Source organism: Pristis pectinata, chromosome 16, assembly GCF_009764475.1.
Source record: "Pristis pectinata isolate sPriPec2 chromosome 16, sPriPec2.1.pri, whole genome shotgun sequence".
In the NCBI taxonomy this organism is placed as follows: Eukaryota; Metazoa; Chordata; class Chondrichthyes; order Rhinopristiformes; family Pristidae; genus Pristis; species Pristis pectinata.
This window is the reverse complement of record NC_067420.1, coordinates 28,705,369-28,726,044: the sequence shown is the minus strand read 5'-3', so window position 1 is coordinate 28,726,044 and position 20,676 is coordinate 28,705,369. Positions and strand designations below refer to the sequence as shown.

General features: G+C 40.4%; 1 protein-coding gene across 2 annotated transcripts in view; it reads left to right on the top strand.

Annotated features, from left to right (window-relative positions):
- The window catches only part of soga1 (suppressor of glucose, autophagy associated 1), a 75,042-nt gene that overhangs the window by 22,525 nt on the left and 31,841 nt on the right, over window positions 1–20,676 (top strand). For both annotated transcript variants that reach the window (XM_052031450.1, XM_052031448.1), the window contains exons 4-5: window positions 17,160–17,222; window positions 18,766–20,055. In XM_052031450.1, the coding sequence (XP_051887410.1) occupies window positions 17,160–17,222; window positions 18,766–20,055 (1,353 nt within the window). The remainder of the gene's footprint in view (window positions 1–17,159; window positions 17,223–18,765; window positions 20,056–20,676) is intronic.

Genomic DNA, 20,676 nt, shown 5'->3' with positions numbered 1-20,676 from the left:
CAAAATCGGTGGTAAGAGTTGGTGGGTGATAATGGAGGGTTGTGATTCAGATTGGAGGCCTGTGACCAGTGATGTGCCTCAGGGATTGGTGCTGGGTCCACTGTTATTTGTCATTTATATTAACAATTAGAAAGAGAAAGAGAAGTCATACAGCATGGAAACAGGCCCTTCGGCCCAGCTCGTCCAGGCCGACCAACTTGCCTACCTGACCTAGTCCCATTTGCCTGCATTAGGTCCATATCCCTCTAAACCTTTTCTATCCATGTACATAGCTAAATGACTTTTAAACATTGTAATTGCACCTGCTTCTACAATTTCTTCTGGCAGCTCATTCCACATACCCACCATCCTCTGTGTGGAAAAACTTGCCTCTCAGGTCCCGTTTAAATTCTTCCCCTCTCACCTGAAATCTATGCCCCTTAGTTTTAAACTCCTCCTGCCCTGGGAAAAAGACTGACCAGTCACCTTATCCAAGCCCTTCCATCTTATATACCTCTAATAAAGTCACCCGCTCCAGGGAAAACAGCCCCAGCCTATCCAGTCTCTCCTTATAACTCAAGCCCTCTAGTCCTGGTAACATCCTTGTGAAACTTTTCTGTACCCGTTCCAGTTTAATGGCATCCTTCCAATAACTAGGTGACCAGAACGCCACACAGTACTCCAAGTGCAGTCTCACCAAAAACTTGGACATTTGTAACATGACATCCCAATTCTTGTACTCAATACCCTGACCAATGAAGGCTAGAGGGTCAAACACTTCCTTCACAACTCTGTCTACCCATGTCACCACTTCCAGGAAACTATGTACTAAGAAGAGAATGTAATTGGCATGGTTAGTAAGTTTGTGGATGACACCAAATTGGTGGTATAATGGACAGTGAAGGGGGTTATCTAAGATTACAACAGTATTTAGATCAACTGGGAAAGTGGGCCAAGGAATGGCAGATGGAATTTAACTCAGACGATTGCGAAGTGTTGAATTTTGGTAAGTTAAATCAGGGTAGGACATACACAGTAAACGGCAGGGCCCTGGACAGTGTTGTTGAACAGTTAGACTGGGGGTGCAAGTACATAGTTTCCTGGAAGTGGTGACATGGGTAGACAGAGTTGTGAAGGAAGTGTTTGACCCTCTAGCCTTCATTGGTCAGGATATTGAGTACAAGAATTGGGATGTCATGTTACAAATGTCCAAGTTTTTGGTGAGACTGCACTTGGAGTACTGTGTGGAGTTCTGGTCACCTAGTTATTGGAAGGATGCCATTAAACTGGAACGGGTACAGAAAAGTTTCACAAGGATGTTACCAGGACTAGAGGGCTTGAGTTATAAGGAGAGACTGGATAGGCTGGGGCTGTTTTCCCTGGAGCGGGTGACTTTATTAAAGGTATATAAGATTGAGGGGCTTGGATAAGGTGACTGGTCAGTCTTTTTCCCAGGGCAGGAGGAGTTTAAAGCTAAGGGGCATAGATTTCAGGTGAGAGGGGAAGAATTTAAACGGGACCTGAGAGGCAAGTTTTTCACACAGAGGATGGTGGGTATGTGGAATGAGCTGCCAGAAGAAATTGTAGAAGCAGGTGCAATTACAATGTTTAAAAGTCATTTAGCTATGTACATGGATAGAAAAGGTTTAGAGGGATATGGACCTAATGCAGGCAAATGGGACTAGGTCAGGTAGGCAAGTTGGTCGGCCTGAACGAGCTGGGCCAAAGGGCCTGTTTCCATGCTGTATGACTTCTCTTTCTGAGAAAAATCAGGAACATTCTATATTCCCAGGAAACCTGAGTTGGAAAGGGAAAAAGTTGGAGGATGATGGCTCTAAATATGTCATCTTTAATCCATATGAAGCAAATATTTGTTTTCCCTCCTGCATATCTGTCCTTTGTTTTATCTCTTAATGTTCCCAATGCTGATGGTCTCTAGCAGCGGGTTCTTCTTTCATTTCCTTTCATTTATCATGTATCAAGACTAAGTCCTTGCAGTGTGATAATTGTGAACAGAATTTACTCCTGTCTGTTATAAAATTAATCATCTCATTAAAGTATTGCCGTTTTCAATTGTGCCTCCTTGCTGATCACCATTATCCATGAAGGAGTGGAGGCACGTCATTACGGCAGTACAGGCAGTAATCCAATGTATGTTATCTTGAATAAGTGTCTTCATGGGAGCAATGGGTGTAAAATCATGTTCTTCATTTAAGTATGCACATGATGTACCTTTTTAGTAGAAGTGTAACAGAAGTATTTGGTCACGGATGCCTCATTTAAGAATTGAATTCCATCCATAATCTGGCATGTTAGCTTTACAGACAGTACATAACTTTGTGTTATTCCATGTAAACTATTGCAAGGTTATATTGCTGCAGATAATTTTTTGACTAAGATTACACATCAGAGATTATGTTGTTCACAATTTTCTGCCATTAGAGTTTTTGTTCAGCATGTCACGTCCACTTTTTGGGAGAATTTCTGTGAACATGGCTAGCCAGTGAGAATACACACAGTGACTAGCAGAGTATTGCAGAGATTTTTTTGGGATTGGGTGCAGCACGACTTCTCCTGGTCCTTCAGAGCTCCCCCAGCAGGATGATGCAAGCCCATTTACAGGCCTGCCTGATTTCATTTTTCTTGTACATCAAATCGAGTGGACTTTTGCAGACCCAAGGTTACTATCTCTGATTTTTCAGGGTCACATTTTTACAAGTGCCAAACAGGTTAGCAGCAGATGAAAATGCCTCTGGCTGATGTAATTAGGCATTTTCAAATTCTTTGCTTGTTTACTGAGCTTCTAAATTGATGTACAGGTTTATATATTTCAAAGTTTTTGTTGCAAAAAGAAACGGGGACCACTTATGGGAGTTAATTTCACAGGTTTGAACTCAACCGGCTACAGAAAATACATTCTTTAGTTGTCAAGATTTTCATTTGTATTTGGCAGAGTTTCCAATGTGTGATGGCAGTGTGTCTGACCAAAGCACTGCTAACCAGGCCTCAACCTGCAGCAAGTCCCATTCGCCTCTCAGCTGAGTGTTCGCTGACCTACATTAGTTCAGGATCTAACGATGTCTCAACTTTCAAATCCTTCCATAGCCTAGCCCCTGACTATCTCCTTATATTCCTGTAGTCCTGGTATCTTGGAGGATGATCTTCCTGCTCCAATAATGATTTCTTGCCCATCCCTGATTTTCTTGGTGCTACCATTACAGCCTAAGCCACAAGCTCTAGAGTTCTTTCCCATACCTCTCTTTAAAAGTCGGCACATCTGTGAAAGTAGAGTCCACCTTGAATAAATTCACTATACAGAAACTGCAACTGTTATTTGCCTTCCCATTCTCCAAATTTTCTTAGTGAAGTGAAGGTAGGGATGCCTACCTCCACCCTGTGCGTGAGTCAGGATGCCCCTGTCAATCACTCTGAGCACCATCTTTGCATTTAATTCCAAAATAGATAAAAGATATTTACCTCCAAACAAAAATCTTCAATTCTCAGTGAATCTTTGCCATACTATTTTACGTTCTCAGAGCCATCAGCCAGCCACATGGGTATGACAGCCGTTGTTGTCTGGAGTTTCACTCTCTGGAGCCTTGCACGAAAGGATGCACTTCACTTATGACTGAATGTAGCTGATCATGTGCTGCAAACCTCTTGATGTTCTGAATAACAGGGGTCAGTTTTTCATGATGAGCAGATAGCTTTCTCCTTGTAATAACATGCGATCTCGGTGTCTCCTGCAGAGAATTGTAACTTGTTTTTCAGCTGCTAACTAAATATTCAAGGCTGATTCTGCCCTGAAATATTGCAGCACTCTGTATTCCTGGAGATCCTCTTCCTCAGATGAGGCACTGAACTTAGGCTCCACTGGCCAGTTGCAATGCAGGTTACATAAGATTTTGTACATTTAATGGTGTTCTGCAGACCTCTAACATAACCTCTCCTTCCTGTTTCTCTCATCTTTATTCCCCACTGGTCCCTCTCCCTATTTCCACTTGCCTGTTCTAGCATCACTCTCATGTTCTCTTTCCATGTCACATGTTTCCTCTCTCTCATTTCCTTTATTTTCTGTTTAACTCCCTCCCCTTTACCTTTCTCCTCATTACTTCTACACCCTTTCTACTCCTTTACAGGGTGTGGGCAGCAACACTGGCCAAACCAGCATTCACTTCTTGATCCTTGATAGATGGTGGTGGGCCATTTTTTGAACAGCTGCAGTCCTTCTTATGAAAGTATTCCCATCAGAATGTTAGTTTGAGTGTTCTGAGACTTGGATCAGTGAGACTGATGGAACAACAGAATATTTCCAAGCCAGGATGGCATGTGACTTGGAGAGAAACTTGCATACAGTTGCTTTTTCATGCACCCACTGCCCTTGCTGGTGCTGGAGGTCATTGTTTGGGACATGTAGATGGAGTAGCCTTGACAAGTAACAGCAGAACATTTTCACAAGATCACAAGACAAGGGAGCAGAAGTAGACCATTCGGCCCATCGAGTCTGCTCCAAAGAAAAGGGGAAAAAAAAGAAAAAGAATGAGAAATGGGGGGGGGGGGGCGCCAATGAAAAAAAACTATTCTAACCCCAATTTCCGGCCTTATCCCCATATCCCTTGATACCTTGAACCTTGACTAATTAGGTATCTACCTATCTATCTATCTATCTCCTTAAACGCCTCCAGTGATCTAGCCTCCACTGCTGTACGTGTAGTTGGTACACACTGCAAGTACGGTAGTGGAGGGATTGAATGTTTAAGATTTGGATGGGGTGCCAGTCGAACCGGCTACTTTGTCCTGGATGGTGTTAAGCTTCTCAATTGTTGGATTTGCACTCATTCCATTGCACTGCCATCTCCTTCTGTGCACTTCCTAATCTTCTGTCACCTTGGCGCCTTCCTTTCACCCCTCTTCTGTTTCTTTACTTAAATAAGCCATATGCACTGAAGGATTCCTATCAAGACTCTCATTATCTGTCACTGTTTAGTGGCTTCCTGGCATACTTCCATTCATCTTTAGATCTACCAAGTGAATGTGGAATACAAGCATTGTGAAATGTCACAGGACTGGAAGTACAGTCAGATTCTAATAAACTCATGATTAGTTTGCAGCCTAATTGTGTGCTTCAACTAGGAATTCTGTAAACATTAGATAAAAATAGCCAATTGCAAAGCCTTCTTCCAAATCCATATAATTAGTTGTTGAGCAATTCAGTCTAGACACTGATGATCAGGTATTCTCGGATGTCAAGTGTCAAAGTTTAAGAAATACCTACTAAGCTTAGAGTTTTAATATGAGAATATAAATTGATGTTTCCACTGACAGTGTTATCATGTACAACCTCAACATGTGTGCTGTTTTAACGAAGCTATAAATGTACGTAAGATAAATGAGTTGATTCCAAAGGCAGGAATTGAGTCCAAATATGTGAGGCATTTGTGGGATAAGACTGAACATCAACCTCCTGTATGTTGACTATTGATTGGAACAAAATTTAGATCGTGGTCGAAAATTTGCTTGAGTAAGTAGAAGGCAGTTTAGTGAATTGAAACGAAAATTTAAAAAAAAACTGTAGATGCTGGAAATCGGAAATAAAAATTTTTAAAAACTGCTGGAAAAACTCAGGATGTCATACAGCATCTGTGAAAAGAGAAACAAGGTTGATGTTTCAGATCAGCGACTTTCTGTCAGAACTCATTGTCAATGCAAATATTTCCTTAATCTTTTTACAGATATTGTCTGACTTGCTGAATGTTTCTAGCAATTTTCTGTTTTTATTAGTGAATAAAAATACTCGAATCAGCACTAAATTGTTCTTAAAAATAAAATTCTCATGTTTTACTATTATAAAATATTCTGCCCTCGCTTACCCACTCCTCCTCCTGCTAAACAGATTAACCTCTTATCATGTAGTTTCTTTTCCAGCACTTCATCTGTGCCAAAGAGAGGCATTATTATAACATTTTGTTGCCATTGGATTACATTAATATTGTGATGAGCAAAAGGACTATTATTTATGGTGGATATACAAAGTATTGTATTTGATCTTTCCTGCTTTAGAAGCAATGCATGATTTTCTGAATGCTAGAGGGAATAAAGGGAAATGCCAATTGCTGAAGTATCTTGCATCTTCTCTGGTGCTTCACAAGAACTTGAGCTAGTTGTACGTTTGATGCCATCTCCTACAATATGCAGATGGACTCCATTATTACAATACAGCTTTTATTGTTATGATCTGTTGTTACACAAAATAAAATTAAGCTTTGTTCTGTACATAGTATGGTCTGGATGGTATATGTTTTCAGGCCTTTTTTCTATTGTTTGAAATTCTTGGATGACATTTGCACTGTAAAGGTTAATTTGCATGCCGCATAACTTAGATTTTTTCATTTTTGCACAGCTGTACTTTTCTGATCCAGCTTACACCTGATGTCCTCCACTCTATCTGCTACCCACATCCACCACTACCCCACCCCTAACACCAGCATGACCTTCCCAATTGTTTCCATTTCCTATTCATATAGACATATACCTCTCGTGTCCAAGTTGGCAAGGCAGGTTGCCAGTTCCCCACCCACCATCAATGTTGCTTTTGGCCATTTAACAGTAGATTCATGAGTACAATCCAAAACAACACTGCTGTCTGCTTTTTCTTCCTCCACCCCTTCCCCTTTACAACAATGCCTAATGCCTGTTTAGGGAGGCTTGTACAAGTGCAGCCAACCCGGCAACTTTGGGAGTTCAAGAGAGTGTGAGAAGTGTTAGAATGACTTAGAGCTATATCCTGTCACTTGATGACATACATTGGTGGTATTCCATGCTGTTGTCCAAATGAAAGCATTTCATTAATTGTTATCTATTTCTTTCAATACTTTTTTAAAATTCAAACATGGACCATAGGCATCACTGTCAAAGCAAGCATTTCCTGTTTAATATACTATACCTGTTGGTACCTATCAATTGCCAGCCTGCATATGTTTCTTATGTTTTGGTTGATTGGCTTGTGTGCAACGTCTCTCCATTAATATTTCTTCTGAAATCTTTTGTAACGTACAGCAAATCTAATGTGATAACTGTAAGTACCTTGCTGCTGGAGTCAGTGTCTGCAACTTAAAAAGAATATATCCAGGGTCGTTATACTTTTTGCAAAAGATCAGGTATTTTATCTAAGCTTGTTCCTATTATACAATGACAGGAACTAGGAAAGAGGAAAGTTAAAAATGGAATAAGGGACTTTTTTCCAATTGCATATTTTATACTGGTAATCTTTCCCCTATTGGTAGTCTCCTGCCATCCAATTCTAATGATGTGGATACAGGTTTCATCCAAGTGTTTCTGCTTAGAATTATCCCTGTTTTTGATCTCTCCACATTCTGATGATCTCCTTTTAACCTATTTCCTTATACCTCTGTTGATAGCTCCCTTTCGCGTGCAGCACTTTTAAAGTTGAGATAGGTTATCCTAATATTCTTAAAAGAAAATTGTCACAATGTCATAATGTAACATCAATTATTTTCATCAGACTGTTAGAATATGTACACAAAATATTAGCATATTGTCATTCTGGGCACAGATTTATATTAACTGGTGGGATAATTTTCTCCACACAACATTAAGGTGGCGACTGTGAGATGGTCTTATCATTAGTGTAGAAAATAAGACTTTTTCACAAGAAGATGTTTATAATATTCACTTTTCCTTTGGAAAGAGTTATGTCGCTATCATCTGAGCAACAGTGTTACATTGGCAGCAACACTTCGGTGACGGGAAATGACCATTTCAATTTAAAGGAAATCTCCTGTGTTTAATATACAGGCTGCAAATCAATGGAACTTCCTCAAACTTTCCAGCCCAATACCCATTCTGGCTTGCTACTCTATTTTAACAAAGCTTGCTTGATTAACACCACTTCCTGGCTCAATTCAGAGCAATTTTGATAATCTTAACCAAACCGTAGGAGATTTTTTCAGAAAGCTTTCACAAACCTTATCTCATTTACACCTTTTTACGTTTAGGAGATTTCTTCTCCTGCTTCGCTGATAAAACCAAGGCTTGGCAAAGCCTTAACACTTGAGCAGTAGGAACTTTTGACCACAGTCTTTCAGAAGGGCATAATGTTACCGTATTAAATGAACAATTCAGCAATAGCCAGCGACTAAGAGAAGAAGTTTAGGAAGTTGAAATCCTCACTTTAGTTTTTTATTAATACCCTTTGTATTTGTTATTGATCTCTTCTAAGAAAAATTATGAAATACCGTTTATTGCATGTCTCATTACTGGTGTGACTGCGGGAGCATGCATTGATTGTAGTAAGTCTGCCAGAATGAGATGTGCTTGTAGGAATGTGCACTGGCACTTAAGGGCCCGTCTTGGTTTATTTCCTATAAGACAATTTAAATTTAAAAGTCTGTTGACATTTCCTCAGACCCACTCTGTGGTTCCCATGGATGAACTGAGTGGCTTGTGGGCCCCTGAAGTAGGCATGCTAGTACGATATCTGTTGCTGGTGATGGGAAGGTAGGTATCTCTGCTATAGAAAATGCCCATTTCTCTGCCACTAACATTAAGCAAATGCGGTGTACCTGGAATTCAGTGAATGATTTCAGAGACACAAGAGAGACTGCAAATTCTGGAAATCTGGAACCACACACACACGAGATGCTGGAGGAACTCAACAGGTCAGGCAGCTACGGAGGGAATGAACAGTCGATGTTTTGGGCCGAGACACTTCATCGGGACTGGAAAGGAAGAGGGCAGAAGCCAGAATGAAAGGGGATGGGGAGGAGCATGAGATGGCAGGTGATAGGTGAGTCCAGGTGAGAGGGGAAAGGTAGGTGGGTGGGGGAGGGCGGGTGGAAGGGAATGATGTGAGAAGCTGGGAAGTGATAGGTGGAAAAGGCAAAAGGCTGAAGAAGGAATCTGATAGGATTCCACATAACTTCTCACATCATTCCTTTTTACCCCCAGCTACCTTCCTACCCCTCTCACCTAGACTCGCCTATCACCCACCAGCTCGTGCTTCTCCCCTCTGTCTATCTTTTTATTCTGGCTTCTACCCTCTTTCCAGTCCTGATGAAGGGTCTCAGCCTGAAACGTCGACTGTTCATTTCGCTCCATAGATGCTGCCTGACCTGCTGAGTTCCTCCAGCATTTCGTTAGTGAATGATTTGTAGTCTTCATCAAAAGTGGCTTCAAACATGGCAAGAATGTTGTTTTACTTCACCAGGGAATTAGCCTGGTGAAGTGTTTGATTCTGTAGTTTGGAAACCGAAAGTTGAACTGTTGCGGAAATGGTAGTGATGAGGTCAATGAAGCACCCAAGGGTAGACACTATCTACCTTGCACCATTGTGTTTGTTGTCCCATGATATTGCCATTCCCCAAATGCCATCACTGCTCCCTGGTTTGTCTGTTTAAAAATACGTGAATTGTTGGGGCACATTTACAACCATGTTCCTAATGTGAAGCAAATAGATGGGGGGGAGGGGTATGAGGAATATTTGGTTGAATCCTTGGTTGTTCAGCTACTACTTTTACGGTGTGAGTTTGAATTCTGATGACAATGGCAAAGGCTGATGTTGGATTCCTGAATTAGGAGAGTGTTGCCATCCTTTGAGTAAAACCTTATTAAATCCCAGTAAAAAGCTCACTCTTTCAAGAAGTATGCAGTATTAAGAAATGAACAGCTAAATTTTACACCTTTTGAATAAAACTAGAATTAAAAGCGAATTGTTAGAGGAAGAACATTGAATATTATTTGTATTCCTCTGAGTATCTCAGCCATGGTATTAAAAAAAATCCTTCCCCTGGCATACAACCCAACCACCTGACACTTAACTTAAGTGGCTGTGTTCACTCACATTGAGTGAGAGGACATTTATGATATGTGAGGCATCCCTCATTAAGTCTCATATTAATTCTGTGCATGCACCAATATATAAGCTGTAATTTTAAATTGGCTGTCATTCCCATTATGTTTTCAAGATAGCAATGAATCATGTTCTTTCAAACAGCCTTATCACAAGGGCACAATCCACTCCCAACATCAGCGGTATAGATCTCCTTAAGCGAACCAAACATCTATATTTCAATTTGGTCATTTGTAAACTTTTAGTTGGATTACTATGTATATTACAGCCAAAGCTTTGTGCAGCAATGATTTACTGTAAGGATAAGAAAGGAAAAGGTTACATCTGTAAAGTACCACATCTTGTCATGTGCACATCCCAAAGTACAAAATAGGTTGTGTTTGAAGTGAAGCAAACTGGTCTGTAGCAAAATTTATACACCAAAGTATGTTTGTATTCTCCTCTCTTTTATGCATTTGGCAATTCTACTACTTGATGTTCTGACTCATAATGTCATGCATAGAGGAATGATGCTGTAATTCAGTTCTTATTCCCTGTTTTATTTTACTAAAAAATAAAAGATGGGGAAAGTGGAGGTGTACGCCTGACTTTGAGAACTTAAAATTGCATGACTCAGTAAGGAATATTGCCTCTCATGGCTCCAGTTTTTCTCGACTAGTTTTTGATAGGCAATTTTAAAAAAAAATTTACCTGTAACTCCACACGAGGTCCCAGAAAGAAGGAGAGGATCTTTTACCTGTTTGGAGGCAGGGTGTGGGAAAGAAGCAGTTTATCTCTGGTGTTTACTTCATGAGTTCATTAGAGTATTTGTTTGGTCTCTCCTGGCCATAATTTGAATAGACTGTTGAATGCTGTTCCTGCTCGGTTGTGAAATTAAAATTGGTGATGGGTCCTGATGACGTTGTGAAAGGACCCTGTTTAAAATCACACCCAAATTTTAAGAGTGAGGTAAGTGTCCTGGTGCTCCTGACCCTGAATGATTGAACCAAAAGCTAATTCAAACCCTTGGAGGTGTTCTTTTTATCTAGAACCAGAGGCCTTGTCCAGCATATGGGATGGGTTCATGTGGTCCAACAGCACTGGTTGGCCCTGTGACCTTGCAAGATCCACTTCGGTCCTGTCAGGTTACTCATCATACTGGTTCTTGCAAATTACCAGGACACCCACATCCCCCATGACATCATCAGGCAGAAGGTTGCAGGTACAAGGAACAGCACTGGAGGCTGTAGCTACAGACCAGAAGTCAGGCTCAACTATCCCCCCCTCCCCCCCCCCCCCCCAGAGTCCATCTGGACCCTAACTACCCTAACTAGGCCTGGAGTCGGGTGCACAGGGTTGAAATATCCAGGGACCATGTTGGGCATGGTCCAGTCCCTTCTGCCCAAATCCTGGTCCAGGTCTGTATCCACGTCAAGATTTGAGTGTACTCCACTGGCAGGCGTAGGTCTCTCCCAGTATAACAACAGCACAGTGCTGGTGGATACAGCCAGGTCACTGTGTAAACAGGAATACTGTGCTTGAAAATGCTGGAAAATATGAAATAAAACAGAAAATGCTGAAAACACTCAGCAGGTCTGGCAACATGTCTTTCCATTGATGCTTCCTGACCTGCTGAGTGTTTCCAGCATGTTTTGTTTTTATATTAGGGATACAATACTGCTGGACATGGACCTTTCCCCATATAACACTGGGACACAGCACTGGTGGGTTGATATAGGTCACTGTGTGATGGAGATACAGTACTGGTGAGTCGATGTAGAATTCTGTGGAACAGTGTTTGGCACAGGTTCCTTGCTGGGTCTAACTGCAATTCTACAAAGTTATTTTAGACATGCAGGTTCTAGGCTGTAAGATTGTTTCAACTATCATCTCTGCCCTTGCCTCCGTCCCTTGTGCTACTCTTATTGTAAACAGGTGCGAGCTTGTGAACAAGGGATACTGGAAAAAACTGATGCTTTGAAATACAGACGTTATTGAAGGTGGGCAGGGAGGAAATGTGTCCAGCTTCCTGAATCATGGGAGTGGGAAATATTTGCCCCCTGAGAGGAAGCTGTGAACAGCCAGTTTTTTAAAAAAGTTTTTATGTATTTTCCTAAATGGTTTGGAGTGTTTTATTGCCGACTTTATTTCACACGTAGAGTTTACCTCTGCTTCAGTAATTCCACAGAATTATTGTGAATGTTGACTTTTGTTTAGGCCATTCAAATAAAAATCCTTTATCCTCACCAAACAGGAAGACTTGATCAATTTTAAAACGAGGAGGGAGATGATGAAAAACAAAATAATGTAGATGCCGGATATTTGAAAAAAGACAAAAAACAATGTTGAAAATACTCAGCATCCACAGTAAGTGTTTCTGATGAATGGCCACTTGTAAGTTCTGCTTAAAAAGTCATTGACCTGAAACATTACCTCTGTTTTTCTCTCTACAAATACTGCCTGACCTGCTGAGTATTTACTGATATTGATATTGGTATTGGCTTATTATTGTCACTTGTACCAAGGTACAGTGAAAAACTTGTCCTGCATACCATTCGTACAGATCAATTCATTACACAGTGCATTGAGGTAGTACAGAGTAAAAACAATAACGGAATGCAGAGTAAAGTGTCACAGCTACAGGGAAGTGCATTGCAGGTAGACAATAAGGTGCAAGGTCATAACAAGGTAGATTGTGAGGTCAAGAGTCCATCTCATCTCATTTTGTTTTTGTTTAATGAGATATGTGGAGGTCATTGGCAAGATGGAAAGGAGGACTGGAGATGTAGAGCTGTGTGGTGGCAGCGTGAAGCCAACAAAGCAGTAACAAGGAGGCTGAATGGAGCTTCCAGGACACTGGAGTCTGTGTCTTTAAACATGTCTAAAAATATCAGAATTATGTACAATTAAAATATTTTTCTCATGTGTGGCTTTGGGAAGTGGCTTGGATTTTAAATCTGGCCCTCCACAAAAATGTTGCCCACCACTGATACAGAAAGTACTAAATCTCTGAACTGTTATTTAATAGGGATTATGTGCATTGTGGTTTAGATACTTGTAATTGACCAAATTTGAAGAACTGGCCCTCCTTTTTCCTTGGATAACAAACCCTTGGTTTATGGGTACTCAACAGCCTATCATGTTATTAAGCCACTTTCATGTTGCCCTGTGAGCAGATGTAACAAGAAGTATTCAGCCAGAAAAACTCAATACCAAATATTCGTTGAAGTTGCAAACTGAACTGCAAGTTGATTATGTAAACTTACAGTGCTGCATTTACACAATGCCATTTTCTTGTTTAGTCCTGGGGATTATTGTGATACTATTGGGCATAAATCCCAGCAAGTAAATGGAATATGCAATTGACCTGAACATTATTATTGATCTCTGTGGAGAGAGCTTCTATAGCAGGCTCTCTGGAGTCTAGTAATCTTTGTGGTATTTTAACAATTGAAATTTGATTATATTCAAATAAAGTTGAATTGACTGGTTTCCAAGATCCAGGTGGTAAATGTGAAGCATATTATTGTTACTTCTCAAATCTATATCTATAAATGATGCACTTGATTGTTGCTGGTCAGTAGACTTGCCCTCAAATAATTGGATACAATTATCTAACCTTGGAGACCACAAAACAAGTGCATCGTTGAATGATGCAGCCAACCATTATTTTCTTGAGAGTGTAACATGCACGAAGGCAATATCTGACTGTACAGTTGTGAATGTTTCTGAAATTGGATAACATATTTAGTTCAGCTACTTAGTGCAATTTTTAAAAAAAATTATATTAAATCTTTCATTGGGATTTGGTGGTGATTGATATTTTGGGAATAAGTCCGTCATTCAGTGCTGCATGTGCTTGTTTGCAATTTCCCATCTACAGTCTTGTTTCAAAAGGAGCATCTTGACCACGCAAATAGAATTCAGTTTTAAGTTAAAGCCTACGTTATTTTAACATCATCGCATAAGAATGTGTGGAGAAAATCAAGCAATTTTCTGGGATCTGAGCCAGGCTGACATCTCAAAACTGTTGCCTTGTAACTAGGGAGATGAAATCCTCATTTAACATATGGCAAAATGCTCTAGTGTTATGTTCATTATGAATTGTTCAAGATTTTCATCATGTATTTCTCAGGGAACAAAGATTTTTATAGCTTCTAAATTCCCAAGTGTTCTGTTGGTTATTTTTTTCTTTTTGGTTGCCCCTGAAACTTTAAAATAACACTGAAAAATGTGATAGCTTGGTGATGTTACTTTTTTCAAATTGTTCATTTAACGGTATGATTTCCATTAACAATCCTCTGACCAACAACAGTTTGCAATTTTAGGCACCTTTAACATAGCAAAACATCCCAAGGTGCTTTGCAGGAGCATAATCAGACAAAATTGGATCCACAGCCAAAGAGAAAGGCAGCATGGAGATGGCTTTTATGCAGCAGCTGTAAATCGGAGAGGGGGAAAGGTTTTGGGACAAGGGATTTGGGTAATATGTTGGAATGGATTGAAAACTGGTTGACTGGTAGGCGGTTAGCGTAATGCTTTATAGTGCCAGCGACCTGGGTTTAATTCCGGCCGCTGTCTGTAAGGAGTTTGTATGTTCTCCCCATGTCTACATGGGTTTCCTCCGGGTGCTCCAGTTTCCTCCCACATTCCAAAGACGTACAGGTTAGGAAGTTGTGGGCATGTTATGTTGGCGCCGGAAGAGTGGCGACACTTGCAGGCTGCCACAAGAACACTACGCAGAAGATTCATTTCACTGTGTGTTTCGATGTACATGTGACTAATAAAGACATCTTATCTAACGGAGGGAGGGAATAAATGGAACTTTCAAGCATTGACAGGTGCGACTATTGAGGTACCACAAGGATCAGTGCGTGGGCTCCAGCTGTTCATGATATTCATCGTTGATTTGGATGAGGAACCAAATGTAGTGTTTTCAAGATTGTTGACAACACAAAATGCGTGGGACTGTGAGTTGTGAGGAGAAATCAAAGAGGCCTACATAGGCAAGTCCAAGTATAATGCCTGCAAGATGCAGTATAAAAGTGAAGCTATCCACTTTGAAAGGAAATGAAAAAACAGAGTATTACTTAAATGGTGAGAGATTATAAAATGTTGATGCACAAAGGGACCTGGATGTTTTTGCATACCAATCTCTGAAAGCAAACATGCACATAAAACAAGCAGTTAAGAAGACAAACGGTATGTTGGCCGCCATTACAAGAAGTTTTGATAAAAGGGGCAATGGTGTTTTGCTATAGATTGCACATGGAGTAGTGTGTACCGTTTCGGTCACCTTATCTAGGTAAGGGTTACTTGCCATAGAGGAGTACAACAGAGGTTCCCAGACTGATTCCTAGAATAGCAGGACTATTGTACAATGGGTTAACCGGGCCTGTTTAGAAAAATGAGAGGGGATCTCATTGAAATATGCAAAGCACCGGGAGGACATTTCCCTTTGCTGGGGTGTTTAGAACAAGAGCTCATTGTCTCAGAATACTGGTGAAGACATTTATAACTGAGTTGTGGAGAAATTTATTCACTTGGGGTGGGGGGGGTGGCACGGGGTGGTGTGAGGGTGATGAACCTGTGGAATTCTCTATCACAGAAGGAAGCAAACTCACTGAATATATTTAAGAAGGAGGTAAACAGATTTCTACACACAAGGCATCAGGGGTATGTGAAGAGAGCATAATATGACATTGAGATAGAGGCTAATCCATGATTGTATTGAATAGCGAAGACCAAATGGCCTACTCCTGCTTTCATTTTTTGTTTTTGTGGGAAGGAATTCCCAGAGCTTGGGGTCTAGCCGTTGAATGCAGCAATGACAAAAGAATGGAGAAGGTCAAAGGGGATACAAAGAAGTATAAAGTGGAGGGCTCCGAAAAGGTTAAGAAAATGGAGAGCAGCAAGATAATGGTGTGACTTGAGCTTGAAGGATTTTGTTTTAAAAAGGCACTTGGTAGACCAAGAATCATTGTCTGTCATCAAACACATGGATGATAGGTAACGAAGTGAGAAAATTTTACCTAGAATTTTCTTTTGACCAGAGTAACAATAAAGCACTGCTTAATTTGCCCACTGATATCTGACGCAAGCATTTTTCATATGCACCTTAGTCTATTGATCGAAACCAATGATTGATGATCTTGTTGCAGAAGTAGGCATAAAGCATTCAATACTATCCTAATAATGAATCACTTTATTAGCAAAGAATTAAATGCTTGAACAGAGGTTGGCTGTAACAGATTTTAAATGAATGGAAGGAGTGTGTATGTGATAAAAGTATTTCTTCCATTATAAACCAGTAAAATTTTGAGTAGATGGAAAGGTAACGAACCAAAAAGGGATGGTCCGAAAGTGCTTTCAGACAGAGTACAATAAAACCCTGTTAATCTGGCACCCTGGGGACTTTCCAGACTATTCGACATTACTCCTGTTAAACACACCAACATACGTTTAATTCATTTTATTTTAAGATGTTTCACACTGGCATAATAAATTTTCCAGTGAACCCACTGAGTTCAAAGGGATTGTGGGATATAAAACCAGGTAAGTTTAAAAGAAGCAGGGCAACAGGGCCCCACTGAGCTTAAAGGAAACGTGGGAAACAACTACATGAACCAAATGCCTAATGATTGGGATTTCTGAACAATAAGACAGCATATTATCAGAATTTTACCACACTGCTCATTTTGTTTTAAAATAAGCTTATTATCTTACCTTTTTGGATATAAAGTCATTTTCTTCGAATTGAAGAAGATGTGTTCTATTCGCTGGCTTTTTTCTAAAGTACTGAAGCAGCTGGTACCACTCAACATCACCATGTGGATTTCGGTGGGAGATGACAATTCAGATTAATTTAAGAACAAGATCAAAGAAAGTAGTTCATCCAAGGTCAAATGCACCTTGATTGACCCTACTTCAGTCCAATTTTCTATACTATGTGCATGCTTACAGATGCCCATGACCAGTCAGAAAACTAAATGTTATTGTATCACGTTCAACCAGGAATAAATGGTGGTGATTTTCTTTCTCTCTCCAAGAACCTGATGAGCAAATACTCGTTCTATTAGTCCTTTTATCTCCTCCATGTTCAGTGAGCATAAACAGTGTAGTTTGTGTCTGGCTGCTATCCTTAGTTAAGTGATCTTGTCTGTGACAGCTAATTGTATGCACATGATGTTTTTGATTTAATAAAAGCAGAGAACAGGGTTTGTGGAAAGTGAGTAGTGGACCACTGCTTCGGTGATATCTTTGGGACAGATTAAATCCATTGATCTTAAGCACCTATAAATATAATAAAGTATCTCGTTTCTTTTCTTTCCAGAGTTCCCTGAAGAAGAGAAATAGCCGTGTCACCACAAAACAAGAAAAGAAACCCTTGCCACAGGTACAGAGCCTGTTCAGTTTCATGGAGGACAATGGTTTTTTTATAAATTTTTCCAATTATATGACCTCCATGTGAGAATCTTTACCCTCCTAGTAGACAAGACAGCAACAATGATTTATGCCTGTGTACAAGCTAGTTAGGATGGTCCTTGAATTAATCTGTTAAAATACGTGTATATTAGCAAAGAAAACTGGAATAAAAGTAACACAACAGACATGTAATTAGAAGGGTCATCCAAGGGATCATCTTTAATGGCAGTGTAATATTTCAAGAAGTTCACTGCCATGCCATCTGGGCAAAGTGACTGCAAACTGAAATGGACAGATGTGATTAAGTGTGGCACTCATGTCCATATCTGGAAATATTCTTGTGCATACCACATTACAAAGGTTTTCACTGCCAGTATTACAGCTGTTGCTGGAGTTCAGAACTTGCTAGTAGCTGGTCACATAGCTCCGAGGGTACTGTATTTGAACAAGCTGCTTGAAAACTTCCTCAAGTACAACCATGGCTCTTTGCCAACAGTTCTACAGTTTAATAAGATTCTCAAATCATCTAATTACAGAACAGCTTTGGTCGCAACATAAGAATCCTATTCACCCTAGCGGTGGGAATTGATGGTTGGTGTTAGGAGACCCTAGAAAATTGCCTGAGAGCTTTCGCTGAGTGATCATGGCTTCCACTTTTGCAAAGGAGTAACTTCTTACATTAGGACGTACATAATTTGAAATGGGCAGTCTGTAACTTGCTGGCAGTGCTTGTATCTTCCTTTGTTAGATTTAGCAAGTTAAGACAGGCTCATGATCTCTGGATGAGTCTTCTGTTGCTTGCATGCACAATAATACAGATTTTATTTTTGAATCTTTTTCAATAATACTTCAGTTAAGGCTTTGCATCACGTACCTTTCATGTTTTTATATACTAGGATGACAAGGGGGTGCTTCCTTTATTTCCCTATTCTGTTTCTCCTAAATATTTTGTCAATGCTGGTTTGAAGCCAACCAGAAGATGAAGTGTCTGAGGAGCGATTTGCTCTCTGAATCATCGCCCTCTCCCCAGCTGACCTGCACGTATTTGTTCACGATAGGGAATTGTTAATGTTAGGATAGCAGTGATACACTTTAATTTGCAATATGTTGTTCCCCTTGCATGCAATCAACTTGTTCGACAATTTAAAAGCTGAAGGGTATGTAATGGTTAGAATAACGCTATTACAGCGCCAGCGACTCGGGTTCAATTCCGGCTGCTCTCCGTAATGAGTTCGTATGTTGTCCCCATGACTGCATGGGTTTCCTCCGGGTGCTCCGATTTCCTCCCACATTCTGAAGACGTAGGGGTTAGGAAGTTGTGGGCATGCTATGTTGGTGCCAGAAGCGTGATGACACTTGCGGGCTGCCCCCAGAACATTCTACGCAAAGATGCATTTCACTGTGTGTTTCGATGTACATGTGACTAATAAATCTTATCTATGCCTGCTCTGAACTACTAAGCATTATTTCTTGGTCCTTCTTAATATTTATGTTCATCTTATAATTTGTAACAGGAGGATAGCGCCGACCTGAAGTGCCAGCTCCATTTTGCAAAAGAAGAAGCTGCCGTGATGTGTAAAAAGCTGACCAAGTTAGTAAAGGAGAATGAAACCATGAGAGAGGAGCTGGTGAAGTACAGCTCTCTCTACGGCGACTTAGACAACGCAGTGTCTGTTGGTGATATTGGGGAGTCTCCTCATGTGAGAGAAGCCGAGCTAAAACTGCATCTAAAGTTGGTCGAGGAGGAAGCCAACATTTTGAGCCGAAGGACAGTTGAACTTGAGGTGGAAAACCGTGGACTCAAAGCTGAAATGGATGAGCTGAAAGGTCACTGTGAGAAAGAACCTTTAGGCCAGGACATTAGACTGGGAATCACCTGCACAAGCTATGGCGAGTTTGGGGAGAATGTTGGAGAACTTCGGCGTCAACTTCAGTTTGTTGAAGAGGAGGCAGAACTCCTGAGGCGATCCTTGATTGAGTTAGAAGACCAAAATAAACACCTCATGAATGAACTAAACCGATACAAAAGTGAGTGTAATCAGGAGTCAGCATGGTCAGATAGTTGCCCATCGTTGAACGAGCCTTCCCAAGAGGAGCTGATGTCAGCAAGACTCCAAATCAGTGACCTCAACGGGAAAGTCAAGAAGCTGGAATATGAGAATCGTGTACTCGTCTCAAATCTTCAGCGCTATGACTTGGCATCCTACCAGTGCCAAAAGTGCTGCAAAGAGTTTGATGCAGAGGTTAGTGACTCTCTAGATATCTCTTCATCGCAGCCTCGAAGAGAAGTACCAGTAGGAGGAGAAAATGATTTGAAAGAAACTCAAGAGAGAACCTCTGGAAGTGGGAGCAGCAGAATCGCTGATAATGATGACTTCACTGGTAGGTTGTTAGGAACAAAAGACCTCGAAATTCTGTTCGGTATTAAAGACCAAGCTGAACTTGTTAGTGAAGTTATTGATCTATTAATCTCAGACACAAGTGGCTTCGTTTCTGATGCCAAGTTTTGTTCGACCATTGATTTACCAACGCAGTCTTTCAAGGAAAGCAGTGAAGAAGCTACAAATGTCAGTGATCCTAATTTCATGAGCAGCATTAACTCAAGGCTTCTTGGCTTAAAGACCGAATTGGCATCTGTTACTGAGAAAATTGATCGGCTTAGTGAAAACATCAGAGAAGAAAGTAGGAGTTTGTCCCCTTTACCCCATCTGACAGAATCAGCGAGTTTCTTGTCCACTTTGACTTCAATGTCTCAGGACTTGCCAATGGATTCTGTAGGGAAAGAATTTTCAGCTGATTTAAAGGTAATAATATTTTTCTTTGCTCTTAATCCCTGTGGCAACATCCTGGTTTGTCATGTTACATGGTGTAGTGACAAAATAATAGAAGTTTTCTAATACTGTTCCTTAATTTAAATTTTGGTGACATTAACAGAAAAAACTAACAACTCATTGCATGTAACAAACACCTTGTATCAGCATAGAGCTTTGTACCAATGAAGTGTGCATGGTACAAGAAGATGATGCATGTACATGAATAGGAAATACATACATTTCTAGTGGCCTGCCAGGAACTGTCAGTAAAATCTGCTTTAGTTTTAATAACTGTGGTTGCAAAAATAACATTTGAGGTGCATTGCTACTGTTGCTAAATTAAGTATTGTTTGTGGATTAGATCGTTTGTTTTAGACGGTCATTTCTTTTAGTTACCAGCAGTTTGATTTCAAATGGATTGATCTCAGTGTTCTGAAACCTGCTGCTGTAAACTTCAGTGTAAGTTTCTTGATCGTAGAATGTGCTTGTGTCATTTTACAAATTTATGCTCATGCTGTTGACTTCTGCTGGCTAAGCATGCAGATTTGGAATTTGGGCACATTGGCATCTGTAACCAAATTCCCAATCTATGCTCACGGCAGGCAAAGTTCT